We start from the raw sequence: 19,418 nt of genomic DNA, 5'->3' as shown, positions 1-19,418 counted from the left end.
CCAGTCCATTGCCTTCAGTTGTGCTAGTGGCATATGTGATGCTGTGCAGGACTCAACCCTGAAGGGAAGGTAGAAGAGGATGCAGAAAGAAGCCAGTGCGTCAGCAGGGGGTGTGCTAGGTGGACGGTTTGAACAGCCATCATGATGCAAAGCCAGGGAAAGCAAGAGAGGGGAAAGGAGATACTGTCTTTCTAGGCTGCAAGAGGAGGAGAGGTTTGGGACTGAGTGTCAGCCACACACCAGTGGAAGGAGAACTGGCTGATCAATAGCATTTGATGGACAAGCAGTCCTTGAAGCTTAGTAAGATTGCTGTGCAGGACCTGGGGGTAAAGCAGCGACTTTTTCACAGGCGCTTGGGAATGAAGAGGGAAGGATCTTGCCTCAGCTCTGCTCTCTGCTGCCTGAAAATAGGACACACCATCAGTCACTGCAGCTGACAGCACGTTGAGCCATCTCTTTTCATCCCTGGCAGTGTGTAACAGGGGATGATATGTCAATGAGACCTGCTGCTAGAACAAGGTCCTTTCTACCCGTGTTGTAAGGATAGCTGGATGTTTGGTAGGGGTGGGAAACAAGGAGCTTTTTCCACATTTCATGTATGTACTCTCTACTGGCTAAGTCAACCATAGCAGAGCCTCCACCCAGCACAAAGGAAGGGAGTTTTCCCTTAGCCACTACAGGTGGAGGTGTCTGCCCAGCCATGGTTGTTGTTGGCCCTGTCAGCGAGAGAATCAGAGTGTTTTTTATGAGGCTGGACAGGGAAGCTTGACATAGGCCTGACCAGCACTGAATGGCTCAGGTGGGTTCAGTGGAAATGGCTGGTAGCCATGGGATAAGATTGTCCCCTTAGATAGCCTAACATCTTCCAATGCTACTATTGAGATTTCTTCCCTTTGCCCATGAGAGCTTATCAAATGGTGCTTAACTAATGAATTAGTTTGATTAATTCTGTCTTTTTGAATTCACAAATTGCTCTTCAGTATGATACATGGTTTTTCTGAGCTGGTTTTCCCTAGTCCACAGATAATTTCTAATCAGTTAGTTGGGAAAATTAGTTTGGGGTATGAGTAATATGAGTAAATGAGTAATATGAGCAGTGGCAGGTTAGTGCCTCAGTCTTATGTTATCATTCCTCTTCTGTGATTATCCAGAGTAAGTAAGGCGTGGTTGGTTGACCTTGATGCCCACGAAGCTGCTCTATCATTCCACTCCTCAGCAGGACAAGGGGGAGAAAATAAGATGGAAAAAACCACATCAAGATAAAGGCAGTTTATTAAATGAAAACTAGGGCTACACGGAGAAGCAAAGGAAAATAAAAGATTTATTCTATACTTCCCATCAGTAGGCAATGTCCAGCCACTTCCTGGGAAGCAGTTGCTCTGGAAGACAAACATCATAATAACAAATGCCCTCTTCTCCATCCCTTTCATATCTCTTTGGTCAGTTTGGGTCAGCAGTCCTGGATATGATGTCCCCTTCCAAGATCTTGCCCACTCGCAGCCTACTGGTGAGGGAGAAATGTTGGAGAGACAGCACTAATGCTGTGCAGCGCTGCTCAGCAGTAGCCAAAACACTGGTGTGTTATCAACAGCTTTCTAGCTACCCACACAAATCACACACTATGAGGGCTGCTATGGGAAAAATCAACTCCATCATACCCGGATCCAATATATAAGCTCATCTGCCCAAAACAGGGTAGCTGAAAGTTTTACAAGGTGTTTCACCATTCATAAAGTGCCAGCAGACATTTTGTATTAACATTCACTTTTCATAACTACTGCTGCTAATGCAATTCAAGTACTTGACTGGACAAGAGAGAAAGCAGGGTATTGTTTAGCTTGCCTAGTACAAGGGAATAATCCAAACAGTTTTCCCAGTCTTAGTTCTGTTCAGAATAGTTACAGTGCCTGAGAAGAATAGTACAAATAATCTTGCTGGAAAGGCTCATATGATAAAACTCATCTAGAAGGAAAATCTCATCTCTGTCTAGCTCCTAACACTGCTGTTCAGTGCTCATTGAGGGTAAGGCAAATGTGAGAGAAGAGATAATCTGATTCCCCAAACCAATACACCCCTCAGAGCAGCCTTGCAGGCTAGAGACGTTGTTTTCACACCACTGTGCTTGTTCATATCCAGCAGGCTGTTGGCTTGTGTTTTTCAAAGCTGAACACAGGATGAAAAATGCTTGCCAGGTATCAAAGTCAGTCCTTTTTGTGGATTTCTTATCCACATTCCTTCAGTGGCTTCAAGGGGTACATGCTGTTTATTGAGTCTTTCCAAAAGTCCCTGTCGATAGGCTGTGATGCAGCTTCCTCCCATTTACTCTGCTCGTCTGTTATTTTCAGTAGTCAGCCCATGTTGCTCCTACTGCTTTACCATCTTTTCTTTGTGCACCTTCATGCCCTTCCCTGCTCCCCCTCCTATTTTGCACTTCTTTCTTCTGTTTCTGTTTCCTTTTTTGGTTTTTTCTTGGCTTTGTTTTTTTTTTTCCCTGGCTCTCACTTTCTAGAACGTATTGGAGATAAGAAGTGAGAGTGTGTGAAGGGGAAGGGTTTGGAAGAGAGATGTAGTCTCTCCCAAAGCTAGTCACAAATGAGCAGGACTAGGCACTAGATAGATGTTTTGACTGTGTTTCATAAAGAAATGAAGCAGGCAGCATGGAGCGTTGTGAGGAGCTGTATGGCTCTCCCTGCATATGCTGTGCTGGCTGCCTCTTTTTTTTGGAGACAGGACCACAAGTGCAGTCGAGTTAGAGGTGGCCTATAGACTCTGGAATTATACCTATATTATACCTTCATTACATGTACCAAACTGGAAAGTCCAGAGTCCCACAAAAAGGCTACTTCTGCTCCAGGAAGCAACATCCTTTATTAGTTGTTTTCAAGGGTGAAGGTGCCCTAACAGAGGTCTCTGCCATGGTCTGTGGAGAACCCAAGAAAAGAAGCCTGGGAGGTGGCAGGTCCTGTTGGTGGACCATGTCTTGCTTGCTAAGCTACAACCATAAGTGTAACTTATAAGACAAAGTGGCTCAGAGCTCAACCTCACTGCAGCTGGGCAAACTTAGGCTATGCAAAGCCAAATTGGTTTTTCTCCTTGGACCCAGAAATGCTGACAATACAGTGCACAGATGTGTGTGGGTCTGGCTGCAAGCAGTCATGTCCAGTGCAAGGAAACTGGTGGAAGAGGAGACTGTGCTCACTGACACAGGGATGAGTATAAAGTTGGATCCAGTAAGGCACTGAGTAGTGCTGATTTTCAGATGGGAGGCTCAAAAGAGACTGGAACCATTGCTCTCTGGAAGAGAGGATGTGAAGCAACACGAGGGATGTTGTCTCTTATCCACTTATGCCCATACAGAAGACAGAGAGATGATTTCAGGCTCTGCAGTGCATAGTCAAGTACAGGTAGGAACTTGCAGTAGCAATATAGAGCTTCCAGTCTGAAACAGAAGGATGGCATGTGCCTTCAGGATTGAAAACAGGGCTGTAGAAGAGAGCCTCAGTTTAGGCTTTTGCTTGACTGTCTCTCTGACAGTGAAGATTAGGTCTGTTCTTCCTTAGACCAGGGAACATACGCTAATAAAATACATATTGCTTTCTGATCAGCCCCTAATGAAAGACATTACTGAAGAGTGTGGAACAAGCACTTATAGTAATTCATGACAGCACCAATTTGGCTTCTCTTGGAAGCTGTAAACTGCTGCTCTTGGCACCTAATGAGGATAGGCAGCTGATTGCCTGTGCAAGAGGAAGAGAGAGAGACTATCTCCCAGCTTAGCTGGCTCCAGCTGTCCTCAGTAGCTACTGAAGGTCTCAGTTGCTTCTCTCTTTGGAGCTGGGGATGTTTCAGCCTGGAAACGGAGCCTCCTGATAAAGGACAGTTTGAGACAAAAAGCTTCCAGGACTCCTCATTTAGACTGAATGATGGATTTGCTTTGGCCATCCATTCTTGCTTAACCCCAAGATCTGAACCTGTGTGCTTGACTGATGAACAACACAGGCATGAATTTCAGTTCACTGGTATGCTTGTGTGGTAAACGCCAACTTTGTGTTTGCACTGTGATTATTTGCTCTGGAAAGCCCTAATTAGTAAAGGTTATCAAGCAAGGAAAATGAAATAAATCCAAGCTTAAACTTACCCTAGCCCTTTAATTGATGCTGTTAATGCTTAACATCGTTTTCATCCAAGGTGGTGATGAAATACTAACAAAGGAAAATGTTTTAATCCAATATGACAGGCACAGCAAGTTGGACAAGAGATTATAAAGAAACATCACAATGACTGTCTTTATATCCAAACCAAATTTCTCCACTATCCAAATCTTACCAAAATGGCTTTTTCCAGAGTAGGCATGCCTCTTTCCCATGGCTGATACCAATCAATCAGTTCAGAAACCCCTATTAAGATTGTACTGTTGAAATTTCGTGCAGCTGACACCGGGTTGGGAGACAATGCCATCTCAGTGAAGGATCAGGATATTCTAAGTGAGATCCGAAAGATGGAAAACTTCTTGAACAGTTCTGGTGAGATGAAATGGATGTGGTACAAAGGCAGGGTCATGCATGTGTAAGGTGCTACCAGAGAAATCTGCTACAGTGGGAAATTACTGAAGTGAAGGAACAATGTGCATGAGTGAGATTGACTTCAAGTAGCTGCTGGTTAGGTGCAGGTGTGAGAAAGGGCAAATGTACTCCTTGGTGAAACGTGAGGTACTTATAGGCAAGGTGGAGAGGTGCCACTGCATCCTATTATGCAGGGCTGGGGCACCGAACTCCAGCAAGTGGGATCATGCAGAAAAATATTATAGAGTCAATCAGGGAAAGTGAGAGTCTGTGTTACAAGAGGAGTCACAAAGGGCTCAGCTTGTTTAGCCTAGTAAAGCAAAGGATGAGAGGTGGTGTGATTGCTGTCTATAAAAACATCAGGGGGTCAAGCAGCAGTGAGGGAAAAGAGCCATTTAAGCTAAAGGACAGTATTGGCACAAGATCAACTGGGTGCAAACTGCTTGTGAATAAATTCAGTCTGGAAATGAGAACATTAGGGTGGGCAGGCTCTGGAACAGACATCCAGTGGGAGGAACAGGCCTAAAGGGAACGCACCACTTTTAAGAGGGGATATGATGCATACATAAAATTAATAAGCAGAGGCAGCCCCTGTGGTGACAGGGGACTGGGCCCTATCAGCCAGGAGTGTACCTCCCCTGCTGTGTCCTTGAATGTGTCCATGGTTTGCCCTTCTCTGAACTTTGGGAGCTACCAGTGCAGAGGGCTTTTATCCCTCTGCCAAAATACCAAGATCAAGCACCAAATTTGTGGTGTTCAATACACAGAATCATAGAATATGCTGAGTTGGAAAGGACTCACAAGACAAACCATCTTCCTCTGCTCTGCTCTGCCCTGTGGCACCAAGGTGACATGAAGGATCAGAATCTCAAACCATTGCTATGTGTCAGAGGGTGAACAGGAAGAAGTGGGAGAGGAGGGACATTTCTGGCAGATTTTTCCATCATTGTGGAACATATTGGAGCCTCATTTTTAGGAGAGTTTCCTAAAATTTCCTATCCCCGTCTCCCTCTTGATCCTGTTTCTGCCCATATTTCATTCCTCTTTTTCCAAGGAATTATTTTTACCTGTGGAACTCATCTGCTGGACTCTCATTCTCCAGCAGTGAATAATGGGTCTGGCCCTTGGATAATTTTTCTCTCAGTCTTGGACACTGTAAATTCTGACACACATAAATCCTGTAATCATATTTTCTTTTTTTTTTCAACACTCAGAAGTCCATGATATGCACTTTTTGAAGTTACCTCTCTGCAAGGCATCCTGTAGCTTTGGAGGTGCAGTTGGGGCAGAAATTGAGGACGTGTGCTGAGGTAGTGGGGTGTTTTGCATTGCAGAGCCCAATGTTCATCACAGGAGCTGTTACCAGCACCATAACAAAGCTCAGTCCCTTCCAGTCCCTTAGATGGAGTGCTTGGGAGTTTCTTTCCTGGCTGTTACCAGTTTAAGGCCACAGATACTGTCCATCCCATCATGTTGAATGCAGTGGTGTGATTGTGAACAAAATTCCCTTTGGAAGGGAGCAGCTATGTCTTAGCTGGACTTTGTTGGGATGGGGTCATCACACTCACAGCCACTGGGGAAATCTGGTATGAGATGATGCCTGCAGCACTCCAGGACACAGCTATGTAATGCAGCCAAGACTCTTGACAAAGAGGCTGAACTGGTACAAATGGGAGGCTCTGTCACACCCTGAGAGGTATTGCCTGTCAGAAGAAAAGTGCTCTTCTGCTGCTGTCACTTTTTCCTGGCTCTTGGATTATGCTAAACAGGGATGTTTATGTGTCATGAGAAACTGGGCAGCTTGGCTGAGACTGACTGTCCTCTTGAGCACCAGGGAGACCATCCCATCAGGCCCTATAGATTTGTAGGGATCCAGCTGGAGCAGCAGATTCTACACAATTTCAGGGTCGACTGGGAGTTGATCATTTTCGCAGTCATGGTCCTCCAGCTCAGGGCACTGAGACCCCCTTGGTCCGTCAGCTGCATTGAAGACAGAGACAAAGAACACCTCTGCCTTGTCTCAGTCCCTGTTTGTGAGGTGACCATCTTCATCCTGTAATGGGCTGATGGTATTTCTATCCTGCCTATTGCCATTAATGTATTTGAAAAGACTCTTTTTTATCGTCCCCCCCATTTCTCATCAGCTTCAACTCCTGTTGAGCTTTGGCCGTACAAATTTTTTTTCCTACAGCTGTAAGCAGCATCTCTGAATTCTTCCCATGTCACTTGACCTTGCTTCCACTGGGCATACACCTTCCTCTTCTGCCTTACCTATCCCTCCTGAAGAGCCTGTAACCATCCAACAGGGAACTCCAGTCACAGGATGCATCCCACCAGGTTTCACTTATGCCAATGATGTCAAATCTCTGGGACTGGGCCAAACAACATGGTTTGTTCCTCATGGTGCATGGATTTGTGCAGGAACATTTCAGGTGTGGTACATTGTAGCCAGTAGGTACATCGTGAAGAAGATTGAGGGATCCTATGAGTGCTGGTTTCTTCAAGTTTTGGCACACCATCCCATCACTCATCATTGGCGAGCCCGGTTTTGCCTATTTCCCCCTTCCAAGCTAATTTAAAGCTCTGTCAACAAGCCCCACTAGCTCATGTGCTAGAACTCTTTTTCCCCTCTGAGATAGGTGCATCCCCTCAGGTGTCAGTAGACCAGGTGTTCAGTAGATCATCCCATGGTCAACAAATGCCAGATTTTTACAATTGCACCAACCTTGGAGCTACTCATTGACCTGATGGATCTGACTATTACTATTACTAGCAATATTATTTCTTGCTGCTGGAAGAATCAAGGAAATTACTACCTGTGCTCCTGATCTCTCTGCCATTTGTTTGATGTTCTCCTCTGTGGAGCTGTACAGGGAGTAAGGAAGAGTCTGCCAGAGAGAGGGAGCCTGTGTGTGAAGCTGCTGTGCCACATCAGCTTGCCTTTATCTGCTGAATCCTCTCCCTTTGGAGAGGCTGAGGAGGCTGGGGATGGAGCTGGGAGCTTTCCCAGCACCCCATGTGTGTGGTTAGTTAGTGGGAATGGAGTGGAAGTGGGAAGTGACCCCTGTCTCGTTTGTGCTGCAGGAAGGAGCAGCCACGGGAATTTGAATGAGGCTGAGAAAAAAGGGTGAGACAGGGAGTATGTGTGGAAAGGATTTGGATGGGAGATACTGGAAAGCAGAGCTAGAGCTTGTGCCCTGAGCTGAGAAGTTGCTGAAGAAGCAGAACAAGTAAGGAGAGAGTGGCAAGAGTGAATTGCAATGCTGGGAATCTGGATGCCTGCAGAGCAGTTCCTTTGCTCTGATCAGCTTATTGGGGATTCTACATGATTTTAATGTGCATTTTTCTAGCTGGTGTTTGCAACAATTCCTTGGAGCTTGGTGATGAAACAGACTTTCTTTCTAATTTCTCCCTCAAACAAGTATGCATAGTTGCTAAAGGTACAGCTGGTTGTGAGACCACGTGCATGGCTACACAAGTCACACCAAGTCTTGTGAATCCCTGGTGAGGTTTGTTGAGCAGAACCACAGCATGAACTCTTGATAGATGTGTTTATTAATATCCTTTGGCTTAACTGAGTCTTCTAGTTGATATGTACCTAACTTAAAGATCAGTCTGGAAACATCATCCTTTTTTTCCTTTAATAGCTGATATAAACAGAAAACATAGGTGTGGCGGTGAAATACCTTGGACCCCTCTACTGTGACAAGGCCCCAGCTGAAGTGGCAGCAGCGGGGAGGGGTAGTGTGGAATCCTGGTTTTCTCTCTGAGTCTCGATTTGTATTCCTGGACCATGAGCTGGCTCAGCTGGCCACAATGGAACAAAAACTCTGTAAGCATCACAAGCCAGCTCACATGATAAGACAGGGGACTGGACAGGCAATACCTACCAACAGAATGTAATGCTGAGGAACAAGAAAGAGCAGTCCCAGTTTGCAGGTCCAAGGGGTTTGATGGCTAGGTACATATAAGCATGTAAGTGTGCTCTCTCGTGATTGCTAATACTGCTTACAAGTGTCAGGGGAAAGGGACAGGTTGCATACACTGCATGTGAATACGTACGTACCATATGGGGCTGATTCTTCCCTTTGTAAGGTGTTTTTAGTGAGCTCATTCTGCAAGAATGTTCTCACCTCTGCAGCCTGTGGGATATTCACAGCCAGCTGGTAGAAACTGTGGATTTGTTTGGGTTTTTTTCCTTTCCCATCCCCTTCCTCTTTTTATTAGAAATGAAAGGAGGTGAAGGCAGAGGCGAGGCTGTGCATTGCGCAGTGCTCTTGTTCTGGCCCTGTTGGCAGCTTCCCGAGCCTGGTGATGAATGAGCTTGTTGCATGAGATCCTCCACTGAGGCTTCAGCATCTCTAATAAGGCGGCCAGTGTTTCCTTGTCCTCTGCGCCTGCCTCTGCTTTATTAACTGCACCACAGCAATATTAAACTGGAGCACTGGGTCAACATGATCAGGAGGAGGGAGGCTGAGAAGAGGGTGGAAGGAAGAAGATAATAGGATAAAATGGGAGAAGAGAACACAGAGCGGGAGAAAGGGCAACAGCTGGCAATTGAAGCGGATTGAAAAATGGGTTCCTACTGGGCTCTGCACAGACCTGCTGCTGGCAATAGGGGAGGCAAAGGATATTTAGGGAGGGGGGCAGACCTTGGCCTTAATGTCTCTGTCTGCTGGACCTGTGCTAGTGACTACAAGCTGGCACCTGCTTTGCGTGCACGCAGCAAGCGGCTGGCTGGAGTTACCCCCTTTTTCTCCCTGGCACGTGCCCTTTAAACTGTGCTGGCAGTGCACCTGGCTCTCTCTACTGACGGCTGCAGCTGGCTCAGGGGAGATGTTTGGCCCATGCTGCCTTTCACAGAGAAGAGCCAGTCTTTCCAAAGACATCCAAAGACATTCTGATGCCAGGACTGTAGGGACCATACTAAGGATGTGCAGAGGGCAGCCTTTCTGGCAGTGAGTTCCTGTGCAGGTTCAAGTTGCAGATTGAATAGAGACAGGACATAGGCTGAGAGAAGAGTTGGCTTTGAAGTATTCAATGGAGGGAAAAGATTCCCTTAAAACTTTCCCTCTATACACCAAGAGGAGATACATGCTGGGCCCCAGCTGTGCCTTTCCCATTACCTAGTTGTCCGGGTCTCTTTTGGGAAGCAGGAAAGTTGCAACCCATAGGAAGCGTATGTGCCCTTATTAATTTCTGTTTCACAGCCAAACCTTGGTGGCAGCCAGATATTTATTTGATTTAACCCACAAGTCCCTGAGGATAGACTCAACTGGGGGATCTAGAACTTTGCAGTCCAGACTGGAGGCTGATTTCGTAGTTTGTCCTGGATTAGATGATGTGGGAGAGTACGTAATTTGACACTGCTCCCAGAGGCTTTAGATACCCAAATTCCACTTAAATCCCAGCTGAGGTGAAATTTGCAGTGTCTGAATCTCACCCTCAGGCTTCTCTCTGACTCTCCCATTTTGTTTCTCTTCCAAAGGTTATGTCTAGATGAGGAAAATGGCTTCTGACCTCCTCCTGTTTGCTGGCTGCCTTCCCAGCACCCCAGCTCATGGCAGCCTGTGGGGAGGAGCTGCTGCCAGCCCTCCCAGTGAGGTTCCACTCCCCAAAACATCTATGCCAGCTGTACCACTCCAACCTTCTGTTTCTGGCTTGTGGCTGTTCCTCTTCTTCCAGATAATTGGGAGTCTGGTGCTAATGATCCCAGGTGAAGTCGCTGCCACTGGGAGTCAGCTTTGCCATTGCTTGGCAGAGCAGTGGTATGGAAGGCTGGCAGATGGGAGGGCTGAGCAGTAGGAATGCCAGCTTGCAAGCACACATGAGACATTGTTGATATGGATGGATCCTGGCAGCATCTTGGTGCCAGGTTCATGCTTGGTTCCCTGCCCTGGTCCTGCCTGCTAGGACTCCTCCCAGGTGCCTTTCAGGAAGGCACCAAGCTGCGGGAAAGCAGCTCCCAGCTCTCTGACCCATCTTGCCCAGGAAGGCGGAGGAGGGTGCAGAAAGCAGGTCCTCAAGGCAACTTGCACCCTGATCTGCTTAGGTACAAAGGTCTCTTTTAGGTACAATCTGTAAGGCAGGTGCAAAGTTGTTTTTCACTGTGAGAACCCCATGCAGCCATGGGTTCCCAGGGCCCAGTCCTGCCCCAACACAGGATCTGGTCCAGTGCTTCCCCTTCACTTGGAAAAACCGTCCAAACTATGGGCTGATCAAGGAGGTGGGTTGTTGGCTCCTGGCTGTGTTGGAAATGAACAGGGCTGTGGCACAGGAAGCTCTCCAGTGGCAGCCATTGCTTCTGAGTTTGAACTTACAGTTACATTCGTGAGGGCTGGAGGCAGGTAGAGGAGGAATTGAATGAACTTGTTTTTACCAAGTGCCACATCTGCATTGCTCCTCAGCCCTGCCTTGCTGATGGCCCTTGCTCCTACTCTGCCCTCACTCCATTTTCTTGCCCCACACTCTCTACACTGACAGATTTGCTGTAAACCTTCCTCCATGCATCCTGGTTCCAGTAATCCTGTAACTTCAGAGTTAATGACCAACACTGAGACAGCCTGTCAGGAAAATTGCCTTTGCGATGGAAACTCAGCCTAGAGGATATATCAGAGGCAGGGGAAAGCTTAGTGTCTGGGACAGTGAACACTGGATCATGGAAAGCCCTGCCAAAGGTCGTTTTACCAGCACCAGCATCCCCAATAATGTATCTTGCCACAAGGATCCAGGCACCGCACGGCGACAGGCAGGAAATTGTATCTTCAAAATGCAGTCCTCGTTCTTGTCCTTCCTCCACCAAGGCAGCATAACTGTGGCAGGGAAGTTTCACTGACATGTAATTCATCGTTTTTAGTGGTGGTGATTTTGATAATGATATTTTTCCCATTGTTTTCTTGAAAATTCCCTGCTGCCTTAGCAAACTGAACAATGTTTAGCTGGTATGGTTCAGCTCCTTCCGATGGGCATCAGAGAAAGAGAGAGCCTGTGACTGACTCCAGACAACCACTGACTTGAACTAGATCCCTTGCTCTGGTCTGCAGAGGCAGTGTGGGCTAGGATTCAAAGATGGATCCTACGGAAGGTTGCTGAGGAAGCATGGTGGTAGACAGGTCCCAGTGAGGCACCAAATGAAATGCCACAGAGCCCAGGCAGCAACTGAATTAATTCTGCAGCAGTGATTGTGAACTGCAGGGTATCTTGGCAAAATGCCATGCTGTGTTTGCAAGGACCTTGGTGCACTAATAGGGGTAAGCTGGGTCCATTTTTCCTATCCTGAAGCCATTCTTTCTGGACACAAAGTTGCTCCAGGACCCATAGTTCAAGTTGTCCCTAGAGTCAGAAGGACCCCAAGGCTTCTTTTGAGGGGGAACTCAGTCTCCTGATCACTGTTCTGTACCAGGGGTTGGAATTTTCAAACCAATACTGCACGAAGATCTCATGGAGAAACCAGATGTACGTCTTTATAGGAAGACGTGGAATAGTATGTTAGATGGTGGATAGGATTGCTCAGGTTTCTAGTTTCAGGATTCTCATAACACTGTGGGTGCTTTTTCTATGCAGCTGTCTCAGAGAAGCACCACCCAAACCTTCATTCCTGTGAAGAAAATGGAGAAAGGCCTGTTGCTGGAACACATCTTGCCCAACCTGAAAGTGCCTCAGAGCTATGAAGTTCGCCTGACACCCATCACCAGTTTTGGGGCTGGAGATATGGCTGCCCGCATCATCCGGTACATGGAACGTAGGTGTCTCTTCCTCGGTCCTGGCTACAAGAACAGGTCTGAGCCCCAGGCCTTGGGACATGGACCTGAATAGATGTGGTCTTCTGTCACCCTTGGGTGGACCTCTCTGCCCTGAGGAGTTTTGATAGCACAGTGCTATCACATTTTACTGTATTTTGGCTGTTCCCATCAATGCAGAGCACTAAATAGAGGCTTCTGAGGGTCAGTCTCCACTGATCCATCACTCAACAGCTCTGACTCACACTTTCCACTCTGTGGGCAGAAGATCCCCAAAACCTCAGTGTCCCGTCAGGCCACGCTGCAGTTTCCCATGGTACAGTGGCGTATTAGAGGACAGCCAGTGGACACTCTGTATTAGTCACAATCCCATAAAAATAAGAGGATTTCAGACGGCTTCAGTTCTTTCCAGAGCTGAATGCGTGATTCCTTTCCTAACTAGCCACTAATAAATCTGTAGCTCTATCCAAAACCATGACTCCCAAACCATCCCATTGATACACATTGACCATACTTCTCTCCCCAGCATCCCAACAGCTCAGAATTCTCTCCATTTCCACAACTCTGTGATTTCTTTACTACCATTAGGAGTTTGGACCTTATATTTCAGCAGAAAGTACAGACTCGTCTCCTCCTATGTTTGCATGATTGCATACAATCCTCTTATCCTGTGGACTGACAACATGTCCGTTGTCCTCAGCGTACCTGTCATCTTAAACTTCCACAGTGTGTCAAACTGATTTCTCTCTTAGATACCAAGCTTTGGTGTCTAAGTGGGTGCTGTCTCACTGGGTGCTCCAGAAGGAAACTGCTTGGGTTGCCAGAAGGGTTCCCCAATGGAATCCCAGGATCACCCCTTAGGTGGGGCTTTCTTAAGGTCTGTTCCTGCTTGGATTAGAGTGTTAGCATCTTTTTCCATCACCAAGGCAGACACCAAGCACTGCTGTTACACAGGGATGCTGCCAGGAGACTTGTGCCTCTGTGACCTTTCTTGATATGTTTGTTTTATTTTCAGAGTTTGATTGTGATTTGTGATTTGAGGGAGTACTAGCTGTTCTGACTTGTTTTTCTGTTTCCTTTTCCAGCAATCAACTATCCCAACCCAACAGGTAAGCAACACCACCTTTGTGTTTATGTTTTGAATGTAATGCATGTTAGTCAAGTGCTCCAGCAGATAAGGCAAGCCAACAACTGGAACACACAGCTGATTTTTTCAAACCTTTTTCCCCAAAAGAGGACAAAATTGCATATGCTAAAGCTTCCAGTAAATACTGCCATTTGTTGCACCTCAGATTATTGCCAGGAGATAAACACCAGAGATGTGCCTCTCATTCACACCTGATGTCTCTGCGACTGGATAGGCTGTGATCTTGAAAGCACCCTCCCCCTAAAATGAGCATCTGCTTCCAGTAAGAAGGTTATTAAATGTTCCCTAAAATAATCTATGTTTAGGAATGTATATTCCCATCCTCTTCTGACCGGAAAAGATATCACTTGATATCTCTGCAGGCTAGTGTGGAGCTGTGTCCAGCTCAGATCTGGTTCCTCTCACAAACTTCTTGAGCACAGTCCCTTTCTTTTCCCTTCCAGTGTCATTATTGTTAACTCGCTTATTTTCCTTTTGGTCATTCCTGCCAAGATGCAGGCCCATCTTTGTTGAGTCCTCAGAGTTCCCATTGATTTTGAGAGCAGAATACACGTCTCAGAATGATGGTCTTTAACATGAATATGATGGTGCCCATTGAGCAGAAAAGAGGACTTCTAGCTTGCTGTAAGCAGTGGTGGAGTGATCTTCAGGGAGTGAAACAAAGTCCCTTTGCTTCAATTGCTGGATATATATAAGCCCAGGCAAAGCTCTTGAGCAGAGAAGGGCAGACTACTTGCTAATGGTCCATGGGGAGCAGGTGGTTCCATGTAGATGTTTCTCCTTTTTTCCAGCTGCTGAGTCAGTATTCAGTCCTTTTATATACTACTCTGTGTATGTGTGGGTAAGTGCTACTGCTGCACTGCAGGGTAGCAGTGAGAAGGAGAAAGCAGCCAAAAATCAGGATATGGGATTGTCTTGTTAAGGCAGCCATGAGATGTTAATTCTTGCAAGCTCACACTCTGAGGATGGTTTGATGAGCCATACTCTGCCTGAGAGTAGGAACTGCTTACAGGGTTAGAGGGATTTGTCGCTCTAATTCCGTATTCCATTTGCTTACTTTTCTCCACTTCCTGATCCTCTTTAAATATTCTCCACAGAAGACTCATTGGGAACCACAGAGCATATTGCCAGGGACCTACTCCAGAGTGTGTCTCTCGGTACTTGCTGGAAGAGGCAAGCATCCCAGCACGCAGGTTGAAGTGACAAAATCTGGCCTTTTGCCACTTGCTTTTACACTACATAAATCACTGGCAGAGCCAGAGCAACTTCAGTCCTAACTGTGCCAATCTCTTAGGGTCTTTGTAAACTGAACCTTCAGACTGCCTGCCTGGGGCTGCTTTGGCAGCTTGATTGAGTCCAGAATAACTGCACTAAATTTGCCTATGGTGGAGGATGACAGCCATGCATGTATTTTCACGCAGTTAACCCAACACTTATGATTTCACCTTGATGTAAGTTGCCCAGCCTCTGGTGGATATTGGGACCTCTGGGCCAGCCATGAGGGTCTTGCCCATGAGTTCACACCTTGAGACTGACTGCCTAAAATGGGACCTACTGCACTTGATTTCAGATATGACCCTTCCTTTCAGACCAGCTGCCAGTAAATATGAGCCCAAAGGCTTTCAGCTCTTTCTTTGGACCATAGCTGAGTTCTCAGATTGTCATCCCAGTAACAGGAAATCCCTCCTGCTACCTCTTCTTTTCCTAGTTCCTCTGCTACCACCGTCCCTAGGGAAAAGTTCATGCTAGGCTGCCCAGTCAAATTCTGGGAGCAAACATTGAGAGCTCTCAAGTGAAAGGCAAAGATTAGATGATTAATGCCTCTGGCAGCCTGATCCAAGGGCATGCACAATGGTGATTAATTTACAAACTCTGAGAGTCACTTAATACAATTATTTCTTCATGCATTTTCTCTCTCAGCTTAATAAGATGTTAATAACATTGGGGCAGGCATGCGTGTGGCATGGTTACAGAGCCAGGTACAGGGCTCTAAAGGAAAAGCAAAGGAAAAGCAGAAGAAGTGAACAAAAGACATCGAGGATTTCTAATATTTAGAGGTTACCAGTAAGGCTGACTCTTACAATTTAGCTGATCTAGTTCTAAAAACCAGACTTTATATTTTAAAAAACTGCCTAAGAATTATCTTAAAATTCTCTTAGAATAACTGATTATTTTAATGTCATGAATTAATTCTGGTACTGGGGAATCTGCTCTGTCCTTTTTACCTCTCCCCTGTAATTTCATTTGGATATAACCTTTGTTTTCTAACCCAAACACTGCAGTGCTGCCCCACAAACTGTTCCAGCTCATCAGCACTGGGTGGTTTGGTTTCTGTGGTTCTACCAGATGTAACCTTGCAACTTGGTGATTGGGTCATTAAGAAGTATATGGGATAGCTGATTTACTTTTCTATTGGCCAGTGTGTCTTGCCCTTCCAGAGCAGCAACACTGTTTCTCATGTATCTGCAGTCTGGCTGTGTGTGGTGCTAAAACGTTTTGGGACCATGGACAAGCAGGGTGGGTGGTGATCTGTGCCAAATGCTGGTTGTTGTAGATTACCATGGTTTGTTGCTTACCATCTAGTGCTTGTGTGTCCTGTCTCTGATAATGCCTCATAGTCCAGAGGGATTTAAGGTTGTTGCTCGTGTATGAACATGTGGAATGAGATGCCAGCCTGCTGCGTAGAGTTGGATTACTCAAATTTGTGCCCATCCTTCAGGAATGTGTGTAATGCAAAGGTTAAAAAAGGTGACAATTTTTTGTATCATAATGGCAGATAGAATTGTGTAGACCATATTATCCCCTTGTTTCAAATGGAGATATTAAACCAGACAGCAATCCAGGATGACCTATCCAGTTACGTCATTGTGAAGCTTTCTTCCATTACTGGTGATTAATGCTCTAGAAGATTACGATGGAAGAGACCGTTAAATGTTTTTGCTTAGTTCACGATGTACTTTGAGGTCTCAATACAGTTTTCATTGTCTGCATTTTCTAGGCGGGAAACTGATGTTCAAAGAGAAGGTGATAGCCTGTGGGTCAGTCAAGAGGTCTGCAATGGAGCCGAGGCTTGGAGCATGTTTCTTTATGCACTAAGCCAGTTTCAGTCTTCAGACCACAGCTAAATGATGCAGGCAATTTTATTCAAGTGCACTCCATCACCCATAGGCTGCAGCTAGAATAGGATTATTATTTTCTGTATTCATCTGGCATCCAGCATTTCAGAACCAGGGATGGCTTCCCTCTAAGGACTTGAAAGGAAAATCTCCATTATGTTCCTCAAGAAGGCAAAGCAACAAGAAATGCTAATAGCCACAGCAGAGGGTCTCTCCCCTGGGAATGCATGGAGGTGTCTGTAACCAGGTGCAAATATGTCTGCACTGAGCTGCCTCCACTGCAAAACCTGCCAAGGAAATCTGTTTGGTGAAGAGAGCCTTTGAGGAACCAGCTCCTCTGCCACCTCCACCTCACATATAACAATCACAATTGAACAAATTCTGTGTTCCATGTTTAAATCCACTTCTTAATTTTAAAACAGGAACATTCCTTTGCACCATGGTGCTGAGCCGGGATCCCTGGCAGATGGGGTAAGTCTTCAAGAACATTTGCTTCACACAGCCAGGGTCATCAGTCAGGTCACCTTTGCGGCCTCTTGAGACACAGCAAGCCATTTAAACGTTTTTCTTTTGGCTGGATCTACCAGTTTTCTCCTGGCAAGCTTTGCTGAAAACCACACAGAGGTGATGTGCTGGTGGTGTCCCAAACCACACTGAACATCTCCTAGTTATTCATGGCACCTCCACTTCTAGCTTGGAGAAACAACAGACCTTTGCCTTCCTGTGGCTAGTTTTAAACCAAAGGACCAGGAGTCAGAACACTTGGGTTCTGTCTCCAGCTTAGATACTGCCTGCTGTGACCTTAAATGTGTCTGTCTATACTTTTGGGCATCTATTTCCCCATGTGTAAGGCAGGAGATATATAGAAAGAGGCATTGCTATGCCATAGAGGTGTTAAGAAGCCTTGTTCATTAGTTGTTGCAAAGTGCCTTGAGCTCCCGAGCCAAGCAGAGGTAACGTGCTGTAGTTATAAACTCCCGCACAGCAAGTGGTGTTGCACATGGATCATGTTGTCAGTTAAGCAACAACATTGGTTGATCTGTGATGCATAGGACCGTTCTCTATTTTATGTACTCTGCTAGAAGCGTTGCCTTCTGGAATTAGCTGCATTTGAGTGAGAGCAGCGGATGCAATCAGGACCCTGTTTTGACATTAAAAGAGCTTTCTTTGGGCTTTTGAGTCATCTTTTCTGAGCAGTCTCATCCCATGGGTGTGTGGGGCTTCTTACAAATGAGGCACAGTAGTCCATCAGCTGGTACAACCAGACCTTGGTGCTAAGCTGAGAATACTGTCTTCAGTCCTCTTGTCTTGCACAGCTCTCTCTGATCTCCACCTGAGCTTGTGCTTTCTCCTTAATCTGCCTCTCCTTCGAGGTCTGTGCCTCCTCATTTGTGGGTTTGTTCTCTCTCAATCACTTGCCTGGCTGACCTCTGTGTCACAGCTTCCACCTGTTAAGGTAATTTTGTGCTGGAGAAAGATGTCATCTTTCTCTGAAGGTCCATGTGCATCACAGCATCAGAATTGCAAACAATCCGAGTCCCTTTGCAAAAGGAGAGTCATGGTGATTCTTCTGTGTAGGATAATGCCATTCTAAGAGGAAACTTGTCTCTTCTAACTGCAGCTGACAACCCATGAGCTGAAGTCATGGAAATGCTTGTCTTTGGTCCAGCGGAGAGAAACCAGGGGTATTACACATCCCAGCAATATCAGCAAGCTTGTGGGCTCCAACCCGTCCTTTGAAGACCACTGGCTATCTGGTACAATCATGAACTCCCTTCTCTCAACCATGAGAGCTGAAGAAGGATCCTTAGAAGCTGCTTTTCCACTCTTTTCTCCTTCCATTTCCCTGTGCTGGGGAATGAAAAAGGCCCCCCCATCCCACGCAGTTACCCTGTCTCAGCCCCCCAACAGCATCTGCCCCATCATCTCCTCCCCACTCCTCCCTTCTCCTTCAGCTCCAGATGCCATTCGACCCCTGTGCTAGGCACTGCAAAGCAGTGGTTAATTTGGATTTGGATGCTAATTAAAAATGAGCAGATTGAATGGAAAGCACTTAGCCAGGGTTAATCAGCAGTTAAGTGGCCGGCCCAGCCAAGCTCCTGATGGCTGTGCAGAACTCCAAAGAGAGGCATTTCCCGCTGAATTTGTGGAAAACCCAGCTGCCCTGGTCTGTGAACCAAGCCCTTGGCTTGCCACACAGTGTCTAGCCTATGCTGGCAAAGACATTTCTGCTGGCCACAGCAGGAGGCTGCCTTCTCTTTTCTCACTGCGTTGGTGGGATGCTGGAAAGAGACAGGCAAGAAGGTGGAACCCAAATCCCTGCCATAGGGGTGTACAGACTTTTGATATCTGTTTGGATGACCACTTGCAAGGTCTGAGATCCCATGCTCAGCCCATTCTCCATCCAGCTTTAGTTTCTGCCCAGGGACCTCTCAGAACACAGAGCAGTTTTCATTCTGGGTCTTGGACCTCTTTTCTCTTTCTTTTCTGCCTGTTTCATCCATCCCTCTCCTATTGCGTCAGCAGCGTAAAACTGGTCTTTGGCCTTTGTTTTTGTGACTCCAGAACTACCTTTTTAACACAGAAGTTACAATCTTCAGCGTTGTTATGTCCTATTCATTCCAGTCTCTGCAAGTCCATATTGGGTTATGTCTATGCAAAAGATTTTTCACCTGTCTTACAATATTGCTGTAGGGTGTAACTGTCTTGTGGTAGTAATAAAAGCGAGCCCTATTGCACATGTGGCTGATCCTACATGAAAATCTTTTACCTACATGACTTATTTTGTTAGGGGAACCAGCATAAGCTCAAAATCAAATGTGCCTTTTAGCTGGTATAAATTGGATGTACTCTA

General features: G+C 46.2%; 1 protein-coding gene across 1 annotated transcript in view; it reads left to right on the top strand.

Annotated features, from left to right (window-relative positions):
- MDGA1 (MAM domain containing glycosylphosphatidylinositol anchor 1) overlaps nt 1–19,418 on the top strand; it is a 143,923-nt gene that overhangs the window by 102,016 nt on the left and 22,489 nt on the right. Inside the window, exons 11-12 of the mRNA XM_027681913.1 lie at nt 12,126–12,303; nt 13,387–13,410. Of these exons, the coding sequence (XP_027537714.1) occupies nt 12,126–12,303; nt 13,387–13,410 (202 nt within the window). The remainder of the gene's footprint in view (nt 1–12,125; nt 12,304–13,386; nt 13,411–19,418) is intronic.

Source organism: Neopelma chrysocephalum, unplaced genomic scaffold, assembly GCF_003984885.1.
Source record: "Neopelma chrysocephalum unplaced genomic scaffold, ASM398488v2 Primary Assembly neopelma1_61b, whole genome shotgun sequence".
Lineage (NCBI taxonomy): Eukaryota > Metazoa > Chordata > Aves > Passeriformes > Pipridae > Neopelma > Neopelma chrysocephalum.
Note: the sequence above shows the minus strand (reverse complement) of the source record. Positions and strands in the feature narration are given on the sequence as shown.